The 24,533-nt window shown below is 38.4% G+C and overlaps 1 protein-coding gene across 1 annotated transcript; it reads left to right on the plus strand.

Moving 5' to 3' along the window:
* The first annotated feature begins 222 nt into the window (after positions 1–222).
* Positions 223–23,745, plus strand: CFAP418 (cilia and flagella associated protein 418). The gene is made up of 6 exons (XM_045805911.2): positions 223–579; positions 5,400–5,487; positions 8,694–8,758; positions 9,305–9,370; positions 17,998–18,093; positions 21,593–23,745. The coding sequence occupies exons 1-6, from the start codon at positions 425–427 to the stop codon at positions 21,744–21,746; spliced, it is 624 nt and encodes a 207-aa protein (XP_045661867.1). The 5' UTR covers positions 223–424; the 3' UTR covers positions 21,747–23,745.
* The last annotated feature ends 788 nt before the right edge of the window (positions 23,746–24,533 follow it).

A 24,533-nucleotide genomic window follows, 5' to 3' on the forward strand; every position in this document is an offset into this window, starting at 1 on the left:
GCAGATTATTTAAGTAATTTATGAATGCTGGGAATACAACGGGGACCCGAGGGGGGCCGTAAAAGGAGCGCATGAGGGAGCTACGGTGTCGTGTGATTGTGGTTACGACCTGGGCCCAGGAGGGGGAGATGGAACAAAACACTCCAGTCTGGAACGAAGAAAAGCAAAGCGTCGCGAGGTCACGCAGAAAAGAGACAGTTCCGACCTCTGACCCCGAGGGTAGCCCAGCGCCACCAGAACTCGCGGGCCCCCGGCGTCCCTTTGCTCGAGCGCCTTAGCCCCAAAACCTCGCGGACGCCTGGGCCGCCTTGGGACGGCAAGCGCATGCGCGGGCGCGGGGCGCGCACGGCGGGTCCTCGCGTTGCCCCTGGAAACCACCCGGCGCTACCGCGACGGGAGCTGGGGAAAGACGTAACGATTCAAGATGGCGAAGGACTTGGACGAGCTCTTGGATGAGGTCGAGTCCAAATTTTGCAGACCAGACCCACCGAGACTGGGCTTGGTCGAGCGGCCCAGAGGCTGCGGCAGCGGCATCCTCAGCAACGACCGGAACGGAGCCGAGGCGAAAGAGAATCTCAGGTTAACAGGCGGGAGGGGTGAGCTGTCCTAGTAAAGCCTGCTGCACGCCCTGAAACCGTCCTCTGCCCACGATCTCCAGCTCCTGTACCTAGTCGGGCCCAGATCCTCAGTTCCCCACCCCCGGGGCAGCGCACACCTCAACTCCCTGTCCAGGAGGATTTGGGCATCTCTTGCCAAGGCCCAATTCGGCAACCGGGGCAAGCCCCAGTGAGCCAGCCCCACCCGTGAGAGCCCTCACCCAGTCTCTTTCACCCAGGTGGAGCCCCGGGGGACCTAATGGAGGTGGGGAGAGAGAGGTGCAGCTTAGCGGCCCTCCCCAGAGCCCCGAGAGGGCCTGTCTGACCAGCTCTATATGCCTGAGTTGTTCTCACCCCACGCCCTCCCGTGAGATGTTCGTTCCCACAGAGAACCTCAGCCTATCGCCTCTGACCCAGTTCCCCAGGCAGAATAATCCTTGGGCCGGTTGTTGGAGAAAACGATTCCGTTCTATTCTGTGTCATCATTAGCTGATTTTTTTTTTAACTCAGAGAATTGAATGAGATTACATTTATGATAAATGGTTAATTATTGTGAACACTGTCTGTATTAATCCAACCACCTACCTTCTCCCCTGGTCCCCAGGTAAGGTCTCAGGGAATCTCAGGCATCCAAAATGAAATTTGAGGCGATTTCTTAAATATTCTGGTTTTTGATCAAAAAAACTACCTTTCAAAGTAATCTCTTTGATTCCGTATAATCATAAAATAATAGGACTTCCTTTTCCTCTCATTTTATCCTCAATCCCAAAAGGTCAAAATTGTTGCATCAGAATGAATATTGTCCTTCAAAGTGATGACTTGGGAGCCTCTGCAATAACTCTGTTGGAAATGTTTGTGAAATTACACAAAGGCAGCTTTGGAACAACCCAAGAAAGTCATTCTTGTCAATTTATGCCTGCATCTGTGGTTTGGTTTTGTTTGGTCTTGGTGTTCGTGGGCATGATTTCCCAGAAGTATTTACCCAAAAACATTGGTACCCAGTTTATCAAACGTAACCTCTAATGGCACTTGTTTATAAAAACTTAACCCTTAAAAGATAAAAACGTTGAGAAGATTCTAAAGTTCAGAAACAGAAGTTCTAAAAATTAGTTCAGTACTGGGCAGCGTTCTAAAACTCAAATGTAGAGCCAACTAAAATGACTACTTTGAAGGGGCTAAGGCTTACTTGACTGAATGTTTATTGCAAAGATCATTCTCATTAATTTGTATGTTATTGTCTTGTATGCTGGAGGTCCTTCTGTACTCATTCCCGGTACATCCACCATTCCCATCCCACAGCAGTGTTACAAAATTTCTTTTGTTCTTTTTATTCATTCCTTTGGGGGGTGGAGAGAATTTATCAAAGAGCCTTCCAAAGCTTGTTCATCTTAGGAGCACTAGCATGCAGAGGAATAGGATGATATGGAGCAGGCTGGTCAAAATGGAAAGGGCTGCTAAGGTGGATCATTTTCAAGAACAGGTCCTTTTATGCCTCTCTTCATAACCTGTTACTGCACTACTAAAATCCATCCGTAATGTTGCTGGCATCCCATCCCACCTTACTACACCAGATTTTTCAGTAATACATTTGTTAAAGCGGTAGCAAGCCGGTACTGTGGTTATTCATGTCTTAAAACTTTTCATTTGGTAAAGTATTTGTAAAAGTAATTTATGTAAAAAAGAGCAGTACAGGCCCTAAACCTAATACCCAAATACAATCCTTACCTGTTATATAATGTCACATATAAAAATGTTATCCTGGCCAAAATTGATTTTTAAAAATTAGAAACTGATTTATGTTATGAATTTATTGACAGGAGACTATCTGCCAATTGTACAATGATACAGCTGTTATCTCTTTCCCTTATAAAAGTTAAAAAACTGAAGTTGTCTATTAAAATGATAGATCTGCAAACAATAAAATAAATGACCATACAACATCTGGATACCAGGAACAACTACTAATGTAAGAGGTCAAAACATATACAAGTTGTTTAAGTTTCAAAATGATAAAGAAAAGTACATGATTAGTTAAAAAAAAAAAACAACTGTGAGTTGAACTGCAATAGGACTAAAGTGGTTCAGGATGATACAGATGGGAATATTTACAGATAATATCATAACCTCCAAATAGTAGTTATATTAATAGCCAACATTTATTGAGTCCTATCCATATGCCTAAGTGCTTTGTATGTGTTATTTCATTTATTCTCCCCAGTCCTATGACGTGAATAATACTATTATCCCCCTGACCAAACTAAGACTTAGTAAAAGAGTTACTTGCCCAAGGTCATATTTCCAAGTCTACCAGGATATTGTAGATCTAGATTTAAGCTTTTACATATGCCTTTCACATTTAATTGTAGGCTTCAACAATTAAATAATAAAAGACCTTTTATTGACAAAAACTGTATCTTTAATCAAGATTACAGTATAAGAAGCAAAGTTGGGGGGGAACCAATAAATGTTTATTAACCTTTGATTAAGGTTATTGTATTATAAGGACACCTGGCTGGCTCAGTTGGAAAAGCATGCAACTCTTGATCTCGAGGTTGTGAGTTTGAGCCCCACGTTGGGTGTAGAGATTACTAAATAAATAAATAAATAAACTTTTTTAAAAAAAGATTATTATAGCATCAAAAGACTAAAAGTATTTTTTTTTTAGATTTTATTTATTAATTTGACAGAGACAGCCAGCCAGCGAGAGAGGGAACATAAGCAGGGGGAGTGGGAGAGGAAGAAGCAGGTTCCTATCGGAGGAACCTGATGTGGGACTCGATCCCAGAACGCTGGGATCACACCCTGAGCCGAAGGCAGACGCTTAACGACTGCACCACCCAGGCGCCCCAAAAGACTAAAAGTATTATACGGTCTTTTAAAATTTGTATGAATTCTCATTGAAATGATGGTATTCTTTTTTTTTCATTTCTACAATAAAGCGTAGGCAGTTGTATGCATCATGAAATTGTAAAGCAGACCAGAATCTTATGTAAGTGTGGATCCCTGATAGTATTCATTGGTTTGATAAAGTTTGAGTGTATCTGATTCTTAAAACTGTGAAACTGCATGAGGGACAAGAACCCAAAGAGTATGTTATGAAAACTAGAGGAGAGAATTTCAAGAGGACAACTTAGCAACCTGCTGTCATAAAAGAAATTGAAGGAATTGGTCCCTAAGAGTGTCAGGTATTTCTGAAAGATTAAGGAGGATTGGAATTAAAAAGGGCCATCGAATTTAGGGATGTGGGCAGTATTGACCTTTGAGAGAAGATTTTCACTATAGTTGAGGGATATAGAGGCCAGAGATAGAATATTACATCCAGAAGAAGTTGTATATAGTTGTCTAGATCTCCTTTTTACAGATAAAATATCTGAGGTTCAGAGAGGTTAAATAGTTTAAAGTAGGTCAGTAGTTCTCAACCAGTGAGGATTTTACCACTCAAGGGACGTTTGGCAATGTCTTGGCATTTTTAATTGTCACAACCAGGGAACGGTATGTATGCCTGCTACTGGCAACTAGTGGGTAGAAGTTAGGGATACTGGAAAACACTGTGCAATGCACAACAGCCCTACTTCTCACCACACATACACACTGAAGAGTGATGTGGCCCCAAATGTCAGTAGTTCCATGGTTGGGAAACCCTCATCCAGATCACCATCCATTATACTTGTAAGGAAGTAGATAGACTCCAGTAGTAAGAGGGTGGCAGCTCAGGAGAGTTTTTGGAGTGTTTCTTTGAAGAGTAGATCTTGTACATACTTGTAAGTCAAGAGAACAATCCAGTGTCAGGTAGAAGACTTTAAAGATAAAAGTTAGAGAGGGAGCAACTGAAGAGGCAAAGCCTGGAGGTAGATGGAATCAGACGTTATGTATTAAGCAGCACCGTCTGGTTTTTCTTACATTGGGTTAATTACTCCAAGCAGTAACAAAGGAGTATAATCCTAAAGTTAAGAATTTTCAGGGTAAATACATTTCTAAAATTAGAGTCTGACTAAAAAACTTGTCTTATAAAATAAATATTTTAATGGTCTAATGAAGTTATAAACTTGATGTGAACCATCTATAATGTATAAACTCTTTTTTAAAAGAGTTCATCTTGTTTAGTGTTAGGTGTCCGGACTGCCCTAGATTCAATCCCAAGCCTCTCCTCCCACTAGTTGTATGACCTTGGGCGAGTTTCTGAATCTCTCAGTCCCTGCTTCTTCATCTATATTGTAAGTATTCAGTAAATGTTAGCTGTTAAATAGAGGTTTTGTGCAATAACAGTTTGTATCAATAATTCTGTGATGGCTTTCCCTGGGCAAAGTAGAAAGGTAATTGAGATACTCCGTCAAGTGAATATTGCTCTTTTTTTTTTTTATATTGATCATTTGATTATATAACCTTCAGCTCCTGTAGTAAAAAGATACGGTTATTTGACTTACAGTGGAACTCTTAGGGAAAAAATTAGAAAGACTCATTAAAATTATCTTTGTTTATAATTCTCAGGTTCTACTTATAATTGTACATATTTTGTGTTCTTTAAATAAGTCCATAATTTAGAAAAGCACATGCCCAGCTTTCTCTTGAATATAACATATAGCTTTAAATGTCTTAAGTGTGAAATAATAACGTATGTATGTGAATTTGTACCTGATAAACTACATCTTTGTCTCAACAATCTTCAACTATGTCCATAGAGGGAAAAAATTAATTAACATCACATTTATCCTTCTGTTATCAACTCTAATAATAGACTATTTAAGCAAAATTCTTCTGATACTGACTTTATCTGTACTTAAGCTTCAGCTATTTTGTTTTCAGATCAGCAGAAACATTTGAGAGAGAAGATGATCTTGACAGTCTTATTAATGAAATATTTGAAGAACCCAACTTTGACAAAAAACCCTTTGTAAGTTAAGTATTATAAATGTGCAGTAATTCTTTCGTTATTTCAAAACATGTTTAGAATAGTCTGAAAATTTATAGAATGTACAAGTATCTAGTCCTTTGAATTCTGAAAAATACAGTTGTTTTAAGGGAATTATTCCATTTAGAGTTGTAGAAGAAATAAAATATTAAGAACTCTCATGTGTTTTGCTGTTCCTTTAGAGCAGAAGTCAGCTCACAAATGAAGTTGGTTACTTTATTTATATTTCTAAGAACACTTTTCTAAAAGACCAAAAACAGCTTTTATTATAGGAATGTGCTTGATATCTCAGATGCAGTGCCATTGCTGTTATCCTATGAGCCTATAAGTAAATTGTTAGTATTTTAATGTTTAAGTGCTTTTGTATCTATCAACTTTATAAAAAGCTCATAAAACAGTATATCAGCCAGCTATATATCTACCACCCGTAGTGAATATATCTTAATGTTTTGTCATATTTGCTTCTCTGGATTTTTCTTTTAAATAAAAATTATAGGTATAGTTTAAGAACTCTCCAGATCCTATTCTTCTGCTTTCCTTCCTAGACGTAACCTGTCCTTTCCATCCATACTTTTCTATTTTAATTATACTTGTTTAATCAAACCATTTTAACTGACGTCCATTATGTAACTCTGCCAGTTTATTTATACACTTCCCTGGTAATAGACCTATAGATTGTGCCCGGTTGTTGCTTTTAAAAACAGTGTTTCATCAGATATTTTCACATGTCTTCTTTTACCTACATATAGGAGTTTCTCTAGGATGTGCAAACCTAGGGAAGGAATTACTAGGTCATTAGGTGTGCTTATCTTCAACATTTCTACCCATTGCCAAAATATTTTCCAGAGTGACTGTATCATTTCTGTTCTTCTCACCAGCAATAGATGAAAATCTGTGTACTTTAATTTTTACCAGTGTGGTAGGTGTAAAATGTATTTGTGAGATTTAAGAGGAGACCAAATGGAGGTTTAAATTGCAGAGACCGGGGCGCCTGGGTGGCACAGCGGTTACGCGTCTGCCTTCGGCTCAGGGCGTGATCCCAGGGTTTTGGGTTCGAGCCCCACATCAGGCTCCTCCGCTATGAGCCTGCTTCTTCCTCTCCCACTCCCCCTGCTTGTGTTCCCTCTCTCGCTAGCTGTCTCTCTCTGTGTCAAATAAATAAGTAAAATCTTTTTAAAAATAAATAAATAAATAAATAAATTGCAGAGACCACAAAGAAAAAAAATATCTAAGAATAAATATAATACCTTGGGGCGGGGGCGCCTGGGTGGCATAGCGGTTAAGCGTCTGCCTTCGGCTCAGGGCGTGATCCCGGCGTTATGGGATCGAGCCCCACATCAGGCTCCTCCACTATGAGCCTGCTTCTTCCTCTCCCACTCCCCCTGCTTGTGTTCCGTCTCTCGCTGGCTGTCTCTCTCTCTCTCTCTGTCAAATAAATAAATAAAATCTTAAAAAAAAAGAAAAGAATAAATATAATGCCAAAGAGGTTTTTTTTGAAGGGGGAAGATTACAGTGAGATAGACTAAAAATCACTAGGCAGTGGTGGTGGTAAGGATATGGATATGAGCCATTTTTATTTTTGTCAGCCTCTCTAAAATCAAATGACTAATATAGAGCTTAAGATCTTTATTTCTCTGTATTTAACATTTTCAGTTCATAAGCAGATGGTAAATTAATAAGATGATGGCCTAGTTGATTAACACATTAACATAGTAATAATGGTTTTGAATACTCTGCAAACAAGAATGCATCATAAATGCCAAATAGCAATGCTAATTTAATTAATAGTAGAGAAGATTACATGATGATCTTATTCATGGATCATCTGAACAGTTCGTTATTAAGTACTACAGGGTGTGTATATGTGAGGCAGTATCTCTAGTTCAAGACATTTCAGGAGAAGGAAATATTTCTCTGCTTTGGCTTTAAGATACACGAATTTGAAATAAGAATAACTCCTACAGTCATGAAGAGGTAAACTCCTATGTGCTTCTTCTGTATACTCTCTTTTCTTAGTTATTATATCCAGTTCTCCAGACTGCAAGGGAAAAAAAACAACCTAAATAAACTTCTGGAGGAGAGCAGGTCTGTTTCAAACATGGATTGGGTGAGGAAAAGAGGGGTCTGTGAAGAGGTGTGTCTGCCCACCTTGCTGAGACCAGGTCGTGCTCCTGCGAGTACTGCTTCCGCCCCCATCACTCACCTATTCTGCTGAGTTTCTGAACTGCTCTCAGACCCACACAAGAGAGCCCAAGAATGACAACAAATGCCACAGTATGCCAGCTTCAAGTCATAAGTGTGAGCCCGGATGGTACATGAAACATTTTTCTCAAAATAAAAAACGACTCACGCACATTATTATTTTTTCAGACACGCACCAGAAATTTTTCCAGTTCTGTTTAACATCAAATAAGAAAATTAAGAGCAACAGTAAAATGAAATATTTTTGCCTCCATTAAATTTCCTCACCTACAAGGTAAAATGAAGGCATGTCTCTGCATAGTTTAAATTGCCTTTTCTCCAACTTACTTCCTTTCCTTGGCGGTGGTCCTAGTATGTGGTTGGTTTATGTTGTTTGGTACCATATACCAGTTAACACTTAATAAATGCTTACTAATAATGATGATGTTATGTAACCATATAGGAACTACTGTATGGTTGTGACTAGGTAGTTGTACAATTTCCTTGAATGTCTATTGGTCGATACCATTTCATTTGATCAAAATTAATATTCCTGAAGTTACCCAGGAGTTTGGTTAGTTTATTTTTAGTTCAGGTGAGTACCATTCACAGCCTTTAAAAATGATTCTGAGGTTTTTTTCCTCCTCAATTGAATTTTTCTAGGATGAAGTTTTAAATAGCAGATCCTTCATATTAAATCACTGAACTTGGTATTAACTGAAGAGTTATAAAGTGACTCTAAATCTTAGCATGCTAATAATGGCAGTGTATCAATTTCCTAGACTAAAAGTTAGCCGAGTAATTTACAAATTCCTCAGGGAGGTCTACTTCCCTTTTGCCTTTAAAAGGTTTTGATCATTGTTTTTATTTCAGAAACTTTAAAATGATACAAAATTTTTATTTAAGTCATTTTAAAAATATTCTTGTTATAAAATAAAGAATATTAGTTTTTATGTTAGAATTCTCAAAGTTACCCTTGGCCTTTTATTGTTTTATTTTTTTAACAGAAATTAAAATCTAAATCTTCAGGTAACACATCTGTCAGAGCTTCCATTCAAGGCCTTGGTAAAAGGTAAGTTGAGATGGCTTTAGTGAATTACACACACTAGTGAGCAAACACTGTGAGCAAAGTCTAGTAGATTTTGTTACCATTTAAACAACAGTAACGTTGAACAACAAAGCACTGGTTTGCTTTCAGGAGAAAGACCAATAGTAATATCTTCCGTGTTCTTAAGGTCTGTGACCCCTTGGTGTAAAAGAACTTGAATGGGAGATTATTGCTATTGTAAATAATTTTCTGCCACATGAAAAAAAAATAAGTGTGAACAGTTTCTCAGAATTAATGTTCTGTTATGTTCTTCAATGTTTACTTTATCCCTTATATTATTTGGCAAACACGTTTTTCTGTGACTCATTTTAACTCCTTGAGTGTTCCTGAATGTACAGGTTATGTCCAATAATGCAGTGAGCCTAGAATAAATGCCTCTTCTTTGAAATAATTGGCCTGCTCAGGAAAATATACAATTTGATTACAAGAATATAGGCTCAATGAGGCCAAATTAACTTCTCATATTTTTTTTGTTGTAATTTTTGTCTTTCATCTATTGAACATGTCTAGCTGCAGCCCAGTGTACCTTGGTGGAAGCACTGCTCCATGTGGAATTGGAACAAATACTTCACAGAGGTAGGATGTCAGAAATAGATTTTCTTGGGGTGCCTGGGGGGCTCAGTCAGTTAAGCGTCTGGCTCTTGATTTCAGCTCAGGTCATGATCTCAGGGTTGTGAGATCCCAGCTCCATGTCCGGCTCCACTCTCAGCAGGGAGTCTGCTTGCCATTCTCTCTCTCTCCCTCTGCCCTTCCTCCTGCTTGTGCGTGTGCACGTACACACTCTGTCTCGCTCTCAAATAAATAAATCTTTTTTTAAAAAAGAAAATAAATAGATTTTCTTTCTTCCTTATTAGGCTTTTCCCAGTTGATACCCTCTTGTTAAAATGTTCTTGCTATCTTGGCATCCATCTATGTCAAAATCTAAGGTGTATTTTATTAGCCAGTCTGAGAACACGGTACTGAAATGTTTGTTATTCTGGGCAATAGCTTTTGAAAGCTGTGATATTGGGTATGTGTTGTTCATTTTGTTGATGTCCATTTCTAAGCCCCACTTGAAGTGCCTGGGTCACTCCAGTGCCAGCCTGCTTTCCACAGGACATCAAGAGAGTGAGCTTCTGCCTTGCCATTTTTGCCTCCTGGGCAGTAGAAGCCAGCGGATAAGACAGGTGAAGCAATGTGGCCATGCAGCCACATGATGTGTTACCCACTGTCTTGGCCAAACTGTCAGCATGAGAAAGCTGGGTCTTCAGGACCCAAAAAGTTCTCAAGCATAGTCACTTGATTTTACATATTTAAAATGCAGAAATCCTCCTTTCTTCATCTCTTCCCCATCCCTTACAGCCACTATCTCACCCATTACTCCTTTCAGGGCAGTCTTGTGGTCATGATACCACCTACCCCATACTGCTACCATATTCCATTATCATTCTCATAATGTAGAGAAACACACAGGTTTTAAGCATATCTTTCTGTTGTCCTGATAGTGTTGAGTCTATTTTTGCAGAGGCCTATTTGCCTAGATTATTACATTTTGTCTAGTTATTTCTAACACACTTTTTTATTTTCTGTTAATTTTTTAAGAAAGAGAAGAATGAGATACATGATTGCATGTTGACCACATTTTAGGAGGAATAATGGTTATATTGAATAATAGAAGTGGGATCTGAAAAGACATTGTTGGAGGGTTGTGGTGGTGCTGGCGTAGATCCTAGGAAGCCTAGAAAGAAAGGCTGTGGGACCAAAGGAAAGTTGAGAGTCCGGGGAAGCCTATATCGGGAATACCAGGTGGCAGACAGGCTAACAGAAGCCCACTGGGGTGCTGCCTGCTGTAAGGGCTGGAAATAACAATTGATAGCACTTGAATCATTGTGTGTTGAGGGCTACCTATACAAAGAATTAGAGACACAAGCAGGCCCTTAAAGAAGAGTATAGTCGGGTTGCTCTCAGTCCTGACTTACCTGTGTGGGGTCACTGGGACTTGTCTCACGTTTCCAGACCACACCCCCTCCAATCCCAGGTTCTTTCCAATTACTTGGCAACTGCACCAGATTCCTTGCTACCATCCACTTCCTTCTCTTTCTTCACCCACACCTAACATGAAGGATAATATCCCTAACTTATTCTTCTGAGCACATCTCCCCTGTGCAGAGAGAAAATGAGAGTTGCCATTTGTCTCACATTAACTCTAGGGTTATTTGCTTTACCAAATTGTGTTCTTTCTCTTCTTGGTCCCTTCACCTCCAGTGAGAGTCCAGGTCAGATAGTCCACTTCCACTAGAACATTTGTTATCCTCTACTCTCAACTTACATCTTTCTGCTTCTGGTATTTTTACATTTATTCCCTGTCTGGAGTGACCCTCCTTTCTAATGTGTGTCCTCACTGTCTTATCTGCTTATCTACAAATTTATTTTGTCATTCTATTTGAGCTTCTTTTTTCTTTTCTTTTTATAATATTCACTGAATGCCTGGCATGTCCTAGGCCCTGTGCTAAATACTAGATACCAAAAATAAATAAATAAATAAAACCGTAGCCAGGAGAGGAACTGGTAAAGAAGCAAATGATGACACCCTAGAGCATGAAGAGGAGGAGCTCTGATGGCAGAATGCCTGAGTTCAAATCTTTCATTGTGCCACTTATGAGATGTGAAGCCTTGAGAGAAGGGATGTATCTTCTAAAACTTTGGTTTCCTCACCCAACACACTCCATGGAGATACTGTGAGGATTAAATGGAATAATATGTTACAGTATACCTGTGGTGCAAAGACAGCCAGATAGTTTGAGTAATAGTTCGCAGTTAGTCCTGTGTCTTTATCATCTGTCAGTGCTGCCCTCTCATTGTATTCTATTTCAGCGCCAGGAATCCTATATTCCTCTACTACGTTTCCATTTTATCTCAGGTAATATGTGTCAGTGTTTACCTACACGGGTCTTCTGATTTTTAAAATGGTCTCGGGGCGCCTGGATGACTCAGTCAGTTAAGCGGCCGATTCTTGATTCAGCTCAGGTCATGATCTCATGGTCGTGAGATCAAGCCCTGCATTGGGCTCCATGCTGGGCAAGGAGCCTGCCTAAGATCTCTCCGTCTCCCTCTGCCCCCCACCCCCCCACGCCCGCACATGTGCTCACTGTTAGTCTCTCTCTCAAAAAATAAAAATAACAAATAAATAAAAATAGTCTCCAAGATTATCCATTCTGGTTTACTTTCAAAGAGTAAATACTTCATGAGGATCATCTTTTCTATGGTATTTTTTTACATGTACTTTGATTTGGTTCTGGCACAGAAGAGTCTTGCTCCAGATGGAAGCAAGTAGACAAAAGAATGGCCTATTTTTATAGCTAAAGGATCCTATCACACAGCATTGATCCATGAGCATGACAGTATTCATCAGACTCCTTCCTACTTTCTCCACAGCTACCAGATGAAAAAACACATACTGTTTGCATATATATGCGTAGGTAAATGTGTATATTCACAGGTCTTTTCCTCCTCACCATTACAAAGATACCCTTATGGGCGAACCTCTTCGTAACACAGATCTGCACCCACAGAAAGATAAGCCTATACTTGTTCATGTGCACGTACAACATTCTGTGTGTGAAGTACTCTATACTGTCCAGAGCACTTTTTTATATATGCTTATTGGTTCAGCTCCACAGAAAAAAAAACCAAATAGAGCATGTCCTAGATGCAAATAGAGCAAGACTTCTTCACCCCATTTTATAAATGAGGAAATTGAGACACTGGTGTTAAACTCATTGAACACATTAATTAACCACCTGCTTGCTAGGTCCTACATCATACAACACATAATGTGAAGGGAAAGTGCAGGGTGCGATAAGCATTGATAATTAGCACCCCAGTTAATATGAAGGGTTAGAGAATGCTTTCCCAAGCAAATAACATTTAATCAGACTACAGTATGAAAAGTGAGCTAGCAGACTGAGAGGAGACCATTAGAGCCAGAGGGCACACAGTGTTAGATGACCCCTGAGCTGGAGTAGCAGAGGGCAGCCGGATGAGCTGCAGTATAGTGAGTGGGGGGGGAAATGGCTCTTGATGGGGCTGGAGAGGTAGTCAAGGGACATTTGGTTTGGGGTCCTGTAGTCCTCTGGAGGATTTTAGGAAAAGTGTATCATATGCAGTGGAAGCCTTTAGTTGTTTGGGAGGGTTTTTTTGGTTTTTGTTTTTGGCAGATGGGGTGACAATCCTATTTGTGTTTCTAAAGAAAGTCATTTTGGCTGCTGAATGGAAAATGGTTTAGAAGTCGAAGGCGCAAGACAAGAGAGGACACAGAGAGAACAGTTAGCAGGTAGTAGTTAACAGTGCTCCAGGAAGGAGACGGGGATGGTAGCTGTGACCTGAGTAGTGACAGTAGCTATAGGGAAAGGGTGTCCTGTTTGTGCCATTTAGAATCTAGAATTGACAGAACTCAGCGTTTAAATGTCTATGGGATGTAAAAGAGAATGTTCTCAAGAATGACTTCCAAGTAATGGGCCTTGCCAAAATCACGTAAGTTGTTACAAACCAAGGACTCAAATATGTAACTTGTTCCTGGTCCATTATCCTTTGTAGTATACCAGTTTATAGAAGGCGGTGTAATGTATGCAAGAGGGAAGAAACTTAGCTGTTTTTGCTATTGTGGCTGCTGTTATTTTCCAAGTGTCCAAACAGCAAGGCTTCCTAGACCTGTGTAGATCTGACAGGATTTAACTAAGAACCAGTCTGGGCAGAAGACTATCTTGGGCTGTATTTTGGGCATTCCCATCATGAACACCTTAAAAATAGTAAAGATTGTACGTACTAGATGGACAAAAGGACAAAGCTGTTGGTGACACCTTTATATTCGTATCCATATTTTAGAAGGAAAATCCTGACAATTTTTTTTATAATAATTTTTATTTTGTTATGTTAGTCACCATACAGTATATACTTAGTTTTTGATGCAATGTTCCATGATTCATTATTTGTGTATAACACCCAGTGCACCATGCAATATGTGCCCTCCTTAATACCCATCACCGGCCTATCCCAATCCCCCACCCCCCCCTCCCCTCTGAAGCCCTCAGTTTGTCTTTCATTAGAATCATGCCCTTTTTTTTAGATATCCTCCTATATGTATATAGTTAGGGAAGAAAAATACATTTAAGCCCTGAAAATAAGTACTGATTTACATGCCCAGGGCATAAAGGAAATTGAGTCTATTCTGCCTATTTTCCATGTGTTTTATTTGTTTGATTTCTAGATAAAGTTCTGGTTTGGAAGTACTGCTGAATGATTTTAGAGTGTAAAGATTTGAGTCTTTTACCGACTTTGTGGAAAGGAGAAAGAGTAGTAGCAGGAAGCATGGTGGCATTAATAAGGTATAGATAAAATCAAGGCATTATTTTCAAGCCAAATGGAATTTTACTTTCCTATTTTTTAAACTACTTGTAAGACTGGATTATTCCATAGACTGCTACTAATTATGATCTAATAGAGTGAATCGTAGCAGCAGAATGATTTCTTAGCTGCAAGTTAGTTTTATTTTTCTCACAGGGCAGTGTTTGTAGGAAAATGTGGTAGTGTGAATAGATTTGAATAAACTACTAAATTTTAAATTAAATTAAAAAGCTGTATTTAACATTATGGTTGAGATTTTACACATACAAAACGTCAGGAAATTCTAAATTATAGTTCCCACAACAGCAATAATTTAGCCAAATTGCACATATGTATTAAGGCATTAAAGTTAACACTCTGTGCAATCATGTAATAAACTACATATGCATAAGAAAGCAAGTTATGGCAGCTTTGGGAACCATCATTTTGCATTTCCTGACTTGTACATTCAAAATCCAAGTTCAAACGTGTACAAATGTAATTGTGTTGAATTTCCATATGTACAAATACAACTCTATAAATTGCTAACAGTTTGAAAGAAAATATGGAATTGTTTATGAAACTTACATAGATTTTGAGTGTTTAGTTGTTTTTATGATTAATAATTTTTAAAATAAAACATTTATTTTCAAAGAAATTTTCAGGCCAAAAAGTATTTGCAATTTTGAAGTTAATCATATCTGAATTTTAGAGGGAAATAAGTGAAAAAAAAATCTAATGATGGGCTTTTTAAATTATTTTTTATTGCAGAAGAATGCTTATTTAAAAAATAAAACAATTTAAAAATGTATAAAGAAAAAGATAATAATCTTGTCTCTCCTCCATCCCCACTACCCCTGAGGCAGCCGGTGTTAGCTCTATAGTGTATAACTTTCCATGTTTTTCTCCATGTTTTTACAAAACTTACACCTATACAGGAAATTTTTTTGGTGTTTTTAACGAAAATAGGCTCATGCTATATATGTTAACTGTGTACCTTGGTTTGGATATCCCTCTAGGTCAGTAGATAAATCTAATTCTCTTTATTGGCTACTAATATTCCATATATATTGCATATTATTTGGTCTTTTCCCTTTTTAATAGGTATCCAAGTGGTATCCTTGTTTTTGCCACTTCAGCAATTCTGCAATGCAGTTAAAATTTTTGAGATAAATGGCTTATTGGCTGATGTTTTTATTTATATGTAATAGGTTCCCAAAAATGGGGTTGCTAGAGGGGTGCCTGGGTGGCACAGCGGTTAAGCGTCTGCCTTCGGCTCAGGGCGTGATCCCAGCGTGATGGGATCGAGCCCCACATCAGGCTCCTCTGCTAGGAGCCTGCTTCTTCCTCTCCCACTCCCCCTGCTTGTGTTCCCTCTCTCGCTGGCTGTCTCTGTCACTGTCGAATAAATAAATTAAAAAAAAAAAAATGGGGTTGCTAGAGCAACAGCTAGGGATAATTTTAATTTTAAAGTAGTGCTGAGGTTTTCCCAAAAGGTTATAGAAATTCACATACCCACCAGGAATGTCTGCGGGTGCTAATTTTTGCTAACTTAATTGGTTAAAACATTTATTTCGTGGTTGCTTTACATTTTAATTACATTATATTTTAACTAACAAACACTGTACCAGGCACTGTTACAAGCACTTTACCAACGTTAACTTATTAGGTCCACGTAACAATTCTATGAGGTATGTAAGTATTAGTATTTACCCCTATTTTACAGATGGGGAAACTGAGTCACAGAGAAGTTATTTGACTGTAGTTACACAGCTAGTAAATAGTGGAATACATCTGAACCTAGGCCCTCTGTCTCCACAGTCTGTGCTCTTAACTACTATTCTGTAATACCTGTATTAGAGAGGTCGAGTATATTTTTAAGTTTTTTTGTCATTTGTAAGCACTTTTTGTATAGTGTAAGTATTTAACCGTGTGTTGAAAACATTTTCTTCCACTCTGTCACTGACTGGTGTTTTCACTTCGTTTTTGGTATCTTAAAATCTCTCCTTGGGGTGCCTGGGTGGCTCAGTCAGTTAAGCATCTAACTCCGTTTCAGCTCAGGTCATGATTTCATGGGTCCTGAAATTGAGCCGCACATCATGCTCCACGCTCAGTGGGGAGTCCGCTTGCAGGTTTTCTGCCCCTACCCCTGTGTGTCCACATGCAGAGGCACACACACTCTCTAAAAGAAATAAATCTTAAAAAAAAAAAAAAGCTCTTCTATTTAATTTTTAGATAATCAAATGTATATATTGATTGTAGTTTTTAAATACTTCAAACAATGGAAGAAGTTTCTTCTTTTTAAAATAAATCATAATTACTATATAAATCAAATTGTTTGCAACAACAGGTCATAAGCAGTTCCATATATTGTTATTTTACTCCTAAACTTACTATGTTGCATATGAGTTTTGAGAATTGCATGGCATTTCATTTCCGCACATGTTCAGTAAGGACCTGTTAAATGCTAAGTGTCATTCCAGCACTTCTACCCCTTCCTGTATCATCAGGGTTTTGCTTTTCACTGCATCTTTGCCATCAACATAAATATAGGCTTTTTTCCCCCTCCCTGCTTAAATATACCCTTCTCTAACCCCGTTCTTAACCACCTCTCACTCCATTTAAAGAACCTGCTCCAATGGATGTACCTTCTCAGTGAGGCCTGTGCAGACTACTCTACTCACAATTGCAATCCACTCCTTCCCGATACTCCCAGTTTTATTTACTCTACTTATTTCGAAAATTGGAAACACTTTTCACATTTTTTAAGATTTTATTTATTTGAGAGAAAGAGTGAGCACAAGCAGGGGGAGCAGCAGAGGGAGAGGGAGAAGCAGGCTCCCTGCTGAGCAAGGAGACCGATGTGGGACTCCATCCCAGGACCCTGGGATCATGACCTGAGCCGAAGGCAGCCACTTAACCGACTGAGCCACCCAGGCGCCCCACTTTTCACCTTCTAACAAACTATATAATTTAGTTATTACAAGTATAATTTCTTCTCTCATTAGAATATAAGCTCCATGAGGACAGAAACTCTCCAGCACATAGTATGCTTTCAGGAAATGTCTTTTAACTGGACGAATGCATTAATGCCAAGTACTGGCGAAGCAGAAGCAAATCAGATATTGTCCCAGTATTTAAGTAGCTTATGGGGAAACAGATTCATTTCCATATAATGTGGCAAATTCTGTGATAGAGGCACTCCTGAAATTTTCAATAGGAAGGGAAGCAACTTAAAGAAGTTATCTTAAGTGAAGATATCCCTCAGACCCAGTTTGAAAACCATTGAACTAAAAGATCTGCACATCCCTCTTGTTTTATATCTGTACGATATGCATGTATGTGTATGCATATACACATATATATATATCAATGCATAAGATTTAGTGAAATAGGTAGCTTTATACAGAAATTTAAACTGAAAGTTTGTACAGAAATTTAACCTGAGGGGCGCCTGGGTGGCGCAGTCGTTAAGCGTCTGCCTTCAGCTCAGGGCGTGATCCTGGAGTTCTGGGATCGAGCCCCACATCAGGCTCCTCCACTGGGAGCCTGCTTCTTCCTCTCCCACTCCCCCTGCTTGTGTTCCCTCTCTCGCTGACTGTCTCTGTCAAATAAATAAATAAAATCTTAAAAAAAAAAAAAAAGAAATTTAACCTGAAAATTTTTACCTAAAGATATGTAATCTGTCTTTCATACAAAACTGTTTAATCACATTAATCTTGACTTTTCTGTTGTTTACTCAGTAATCTATAATATGTGGAGTATCCTATGAATAAATCACCAGATTTCCATATTTAAACATATCAGTAATCTTTAATGTACTGTTGTTTTTCTCTGAACAGAGCATGTGATCATCTGCGTTGTATAGCATGTGATTTCTGGGTTGTGAGCTACGATGACCATATGTGGGACAAATCATGCGATTATCTGTTTTTCAGGTATGTTTCCAAAGAACTTCATTCTGAAAAAACACACTAAGCAATAACTTTATATTTCTTATTTTGCTATAACGTGTCTTGGTGGACTTGGCAAGATCACGTGGCCCTTACCTCTTGCATATTTCTGTCATCTCCTCCTCTCCATCAGTCTGCTGTCAGCCTATGTGAGGCTATGTTACTTCCACACAGGAGTATAGTAATAGCCTTCTCACTGATTTCTCTGCTTGCAGTAACTTCTGCACCCTTTCCTTGCTGAGAATTAACGCATAACTCTGAGTGTGTCATGCTATTGCCCCCAAAACTCTTCTGCTTGTGGAATCATGTCCAAATTCCTTAGTACAGCGTTCAAGACCCTTCACCATCCAGCCCCCATCTGTCTGTCACCCAGCGTGTCCTTCCACAGTTCACTTTTCACTTCACAAGATTACAGCTGCATCAGAGTACTCAGTACTGCCATCCCCTGTGACAGTGCAAAGCTCTTCCCTTCCCGGTGCAGCCTTCCCACCATCCCACCATTTATTTACCTAAACCTGACCTGTCCCTCAGGGTACAATTCATTGCACATCCTTCATGATTCCCTCACCACTCTGTCAAGTTGGAAGTAAATTCATCCTTTCCTATGTGTCCATAGCACTTTGTATCTATTCTAGCACTCACTGGAATAGAAGATTGAAAATCTTAGGTTGGTATAGGTCTGCCTCCCTCCTTGGGGTCAGGATAGTGTCTCACTCGTGTTTTTGCAGTTTATACATTCTTGTACACTTACTCCATACCTAATGTCTTTAAGATGTTGTAAGTTATAAAAATGTATCTGAATCATAACATCCCATGGGGCAGCTGGGTGGTTCAGTTGGTAAAGCATCTGACCCATGGTTGCAGCTCTGGTTTTGATCTCAGGGTCATGAGTTCAGGCCCCACGTTGGGCTCTGTGCTGGGCATGGAGCCTGCTTGAACAAACAAACAAATAAATAAGGCTGTGAATTATACATCACATTTTCAAATAAAAATTAAGACCTAATAATTAATGAAGTGCATGTGTCATGCATTTTTATCCCCCACCCCAACCCTGGGCCTAAACAAGAATTATATTTTCTGATACAAGTAATCAGAATATATTGCATCTCTCTCTCACAGATAAAGAAAAAGGTGAGAGTCTTTCTTCCACACCTCTTCTGGCAGCCATTCTCCGGTAAATCCATAGGAGTCTCCTCTACTTGGATTGTTTTTAAACTCTTTCACATCCAACCACTTTGAAAATCTTACGAAAACTTTGAATGCTCTCTACACATACACAAAAATTCAAATACACAATTTCATGGAAAAATTACAATTTGAGAGGTTTCACATTTCCCAACCCAAATGAAGCCTAGTGCAGTCCCAGAATCCCAGATCAGGTTAGCCCACTTTTAATCCCAGGGTTGGAAAAGTTAACTTTTAATTTCAGGTCTGTTTTGCCATTTCTGACTTTTCTCAGTCCTCTGCTCTGGTTGATATAATCAGTGGTCAGTAATCCCCCTATGTCACCAATATGAACCACCAATTTTTAGAAAACTGGTATAGAATGATAGGAGCATGTAATGTCCATGCTATGGTAAGCTCTCTGTGACTGGGTAGAAGGAGGTAAAATAGTGATGTATTCGGGGGAAGGCTAGGAAATGGAAGATTTTCACATCTGATGGCATGGCTGTGTGAAGGAGGATGTGAGCTGCTTAAAGTAAAGGAGCGGGGAGAAGAAACACTTGAGGTGGGTGGGGACTAATAGGCGAAGGAAAGCACAGCTAGGTGGTCACCGAGGAAGGCAAGTTAAAAGGCTTGCAGGGTGCCATCGATGGCCTGGCAGAACATGGGGAGCCATTTATTTTTAGTGGTATCAGTCAGCACATTGGCTTGTTTTATTGTCCTTATCTTATACATGAGGGAAATGTGTATCCTAGCTTTGACAAGTTCTAGAATTTTCAAAAAGAAGTATAAGCTATACTTGATCATCCTGCCATAGTAGCTAAATAAAATGCTCTTATTTTCCTGCTAAGTCATTTTCTTTATGGGAAATTATTTTTCTAAGCTTTTAAGATATGTGCTTTCTAAAAACAATTCGAAATGCATTCATTAGTTTCCTGGCTATTCATGATTCCTACTCATAAAATCTCTAATTAAGAATTCAGTCAAGTATCAAATGTTAAATTTGTCATGATACATTGCAGATTGAATAAAGAACATTTCGTTTTCATTTTGTGGGGTTTTTTCCTTCCTGATAAAACTTAGATGATCCGGGGCGCCTGGGTGGCACAGCGGTTAAGCGTCTGCCTTCGGCTCAGGGCGTGATCCCAGCATTATGGGATCGAGCCCCGCATCAGGCTCTTCCGCTATGAGCCTGCTTCTTCCTCTCCCACTCCCCCTGCTTGTGTTCCCTCTCTCGCTGGCTGTCTCTATCTCTGTAGAATAAATAAATAAAAAATCTTAAAAAAAAAAAAAAACTTAGACGATCCATCTTTTCCCCTAGTTTACTGAAATCAAACAGGTGGCCTGGAAAATCTCCTAGGTTTTGTTAACATTCAAACCTAGACTATGCCTGGATTTTGTACAATACAGTATTGAGTGTGGTGCCCGTTGGCCACCAGAGGGCACTTTGTAGCCTGCCTTCTGTTGCAGTGACAGCACGTTGTGTCTCTTTTTTTAATATTCATACTGTATTTCATCATTTTACTTTGTATTTTTTCATCATTTCATTTTGAATTTTTCCTTTTTTCCTGTCACAGAATAAAAAAAATTCAGTACATGGATTATCATGAAAATCATATTGATCTTCAGTTCATTAAACTTAAATTAACTTCTCTAGTCTTTTTTTATAGTAGCATCAGGTCAGATGGTTATCATTTTTTATGAAGGTCCTGCCCATTGATTTAATTATTTTAACATTATTGACATTTAATGCGGGATAGACATTTATTCTGTTGCTAATAGTATATCTTGCTGGTAAGTATATCATTGAAACAAATGAAAGATACAGTATTAGTTCAACAAATAGAAATAACAGGCACTTTTTCTCTATTTAATGAGAACTCCTATAGTTAACCCATCAGAAGCCTATTTATGCCTCTTACATGCCCTCCATTGGCCATATTGTGGGATTCTAGAGTATGGTATAGGTGAGTATCTGAGGTAGGAGATGGACCACCATCCTTCCCACTCTCTTCTCATATCATGTCATCTCTGATGGGACAAATCAATAATTCTTCGTTCAGCCTTTTAGTTCATTGTGTTCTATTATGACAGCTTTAATAAACAGGCGTAGAGGATTGCCATTCAGAAGTACTGGATACCAAGGAAATACCACCAGAAAGAACACAGAAGCCTATCTTCTGTTGTTTGGGTGAGAGGACCAAGGTTGTTTAGTGTTCAGATGTTGTAAAGATAGGAAAATAAAGCAATGAGAACGTTTTTTAAGTCATTCAGCTCTGAGCAAAGCCACTGGGCTAAAATTTTCATTTTTTATTAATAGGAACAACATGCCAGAATTCCACAAATTAAGAACAAAGTTGATAAAGAAGAAAGGAACACGGGCATATGCCTGCCAGTGTAGCTGGAGAACTGTTGAAGATCTGACTGACCTTCAGACTGATCACCAGCTTCGTTGGGTTTGTGGTAAACATTAAGAATGCAGACGTTTCGTATTCAGACAAATGCATACAATGAAAGCAGTCTCCAGTAATCATCAACATATTTAGATAAAGGTACGAAACAGTATCGTGCCCTTTGAAGAAAGACAGGAAATTTCATTTAATGACTACACAGTATAGATTTTCAAAGACCTAATGAACTTGAGAAGATAATGTGCTTTAACATTTTGGAATTATTTCTTTCTGATATATGGGCATTTCACTTAGTAAGTAAGGTAGCAAGTTATCTAAATTCTTTGCTAGCCTATCTCCTATTAAATGGAAGTTTAATTTTGGAGTTTCATACAAATATATAGCCATTCATTAGCAACTGCAATGTTAGTCACTGCTAATACACTTAGCTAAATATTCCTCATTTATAACATTTAAAGGGGATAAAGCCAGCCAGTGCAGAGAGGTCACTGGGGGGTGTATACATCATCTCCTCCCACCAGATCTATTGCTGCCAAAGATCAGAATTTGGACATGGCAGAAACCATGTGATCAGTGGCTAACTGAAGGATTTTGGGGAGCATAGATTTATTGTAAATGAAAACACTGCTTATATTGACCTTACCTCGATAACTCCAAGTGATATTATACACAATAATGATAAGTATATACTCTAGTTTTAGCTTATTTCTTCTCCTTTTGTTCATTTAGATATCAAAAGTTAGTTTGCTATTTTGTTTTAGTAAATATTCATTTATATATAAAAATTATTTTGATGTACCTGTAGTCACAAGGGAAAATCCTAATGTGGAAAGATCATTATTGGATTTTTTCCAAGTACTTCTCTAGCCTTCAGTGCCTAAAATACCATCAAGTGAACAGCAAGTAAGATATTTTCTCAGGCAGCCTGTTGATTTTCTGGTGGGATCAGGTTGACATATTGTTTGTTAGATGAATGCATGAGAAAAGAAATAAAGCATAGTGGAACCAACAGGTAATCTGTTGTGCTCCTCCTTGACATCTCTGAGACTTGAGGAACCCTGCAGTAGTACATTCAGGAAATCAGTTACCTCAAAATTACCGGTTCCCAGCACCATGGAGAAATTCTGGGGGCTTTCCAATCCGCCATAAGCTCTTTATTGCATGTGTCTAAGACATATTTCAAAAATACGACACAAGGCATGCTGAAAGGGAGTAATTGAAGCAAAGTTGTGATTGCTTAGTCTCATGCTGAATCCATTCCAGTCACCCTACTCTAGTAAGAAGAGAGATCAGCCATTAAAATCCTTTTCCTAGCCGTGACACGTTTGCCTACCTGTAAAATTGACTCTACCACGTCTAGCATTGCAGCAAAACCCATAGTGAACTCACAGTGGCAGATGCTTACATTTTTGTATTGACAATGTTTACAGATTTCATCTTTGAATAAAAATTTTTTATTCCCTAAAATTTTATCTCTGTGTAATTGTATGAGAAACAAGGGGATTTGATTGAGAAACCATTACAATGATGATGTTTTCTTTTTATTCAAATGAGCAAATTTAGTAAATCATTAATATGAAAATATTTTTTCTCTTTCGTTATTTCATTACTATCCTATATCTTGGATACATTGCTTATGTTTGGCATTCCGTAACATAATTCCCCAATGTCAAAAATGTACATATGAGTTCACATTTTTCTTGACAACTTACTTTATAAGCTTTTTAATATTGTACAATTTTTAATCTAAAATGTGGAAAGAATATTATGTTTGTATACAAATGGATAAATTATTACCAGTTGAAATTTAAGCCAAAATGCAACTATTTTAGTAACAATACAGAAGAAAATCATAGTTGCTGATGAACTGTAATTTTAAAATGCAGAGTCTATAAAACTTTCAAGATGTTTTGCCTATTTATTTTTAATATTTATAATAATTTTCTACTTTAGCAATTATCTGTTTTTTGTCAAGCTAGGTAGCTACTTTCTTTGAACTGTATTATACTCTCTGACCCTTATCCTGCCTAGAAATGAATAAATAATAAATAGCTTCATTCTATATTTAGTTACATTTTTATTTTTATAGTAAAATATTCATATGGGGATTAGTTTGAAATAATTTTGGTAATTTCTTTTTTTGTTTGTTTCAAAAATATATAGCTTTATTAAGTATGTGAAATCTCTAAAGACAATTGATCGTGTGTTTTTTTGTTTTTTTTTTTAATGATTTTTTATTATATTATGTTAGTCACCATACAGTACATCCCCAGTTTCCGATGTAAGGCTCGATGATTCATTAGTTGTGTATAACACCCAGTGCACCATGCAATATGTGCCCTCCTTACTACCCATCACCGGTCTATCCCATTCCCCCACCCCCCTCCCCTCTGAAGTCCTCAGTTTGTTTCTCTCTCATGTTTCATTCCCCCTTCTGATTACCCCCCCTTTCTTTATCCCTTTCTTCCCCTACCAATCATCCTAGTTCTTATGTTCCATAGATGAGAGAAATCATATGATAGTTGTCTTTCTCTGCTTGACTTATTTCACTTAGCATTATCTCCTCCAGTGCCGTCCATGTTGTAGCAAATGTTGAGAACTCGTTCTTTCTGATAGCTGAGTAATATTCCGTTGTATATATGGACCACAACTTCTTAATCCAGTCATCTGTTGAAGGGCATCTCGGCTCCTTCCACGATTTAGCTATTGTGGACATTGCTGCTATGAACATTGGGGTGCATATGGCCCTTCTCTTCACTACGTCTGTATCTTTGGGGTAAATACCCAGTAGTGCAATGGCTGGATCATAGGGTAGCTCAATTTTTAACTTTTTAAGGGACCTCCACACTG

This window comes from Ursus americanus, chromosome 9 (genome assembly GCF_024610735.1).
Source record: "Ursus americanus isolate L20-20 chromosome 9, mUrsAme1.1.p, whole genome shotgun sequence".
NCBI lineage: Eukaryota > Metazoa > Chordata > Mammalia > Carnivora > Ursidae > Ursus > Ursus americanus.

Coding starts and splice junctions, on each gene's coding strand:
- CFAP418 (XM_045805911.2), top strand. CDS start 425: ATGGCGAAGGACTTGGACGAGCTCTTGGATGAGGTCGAGTCCAAATTT. Junction 8,759..9,304: donor ATTCAAGGCCTTGGTAAAAG/GTAAGTTGAGAT, acceptor GAACATGTCTAG/CTGCAGCCCAGTGTACCTTG. Junction 9,371..17,997: donor GGAACAAATACTTCACAGAG/GTAGGATGTCAG, acceptor TTCTCTGAACAG/AGCATGTGATCATCTGCGTT.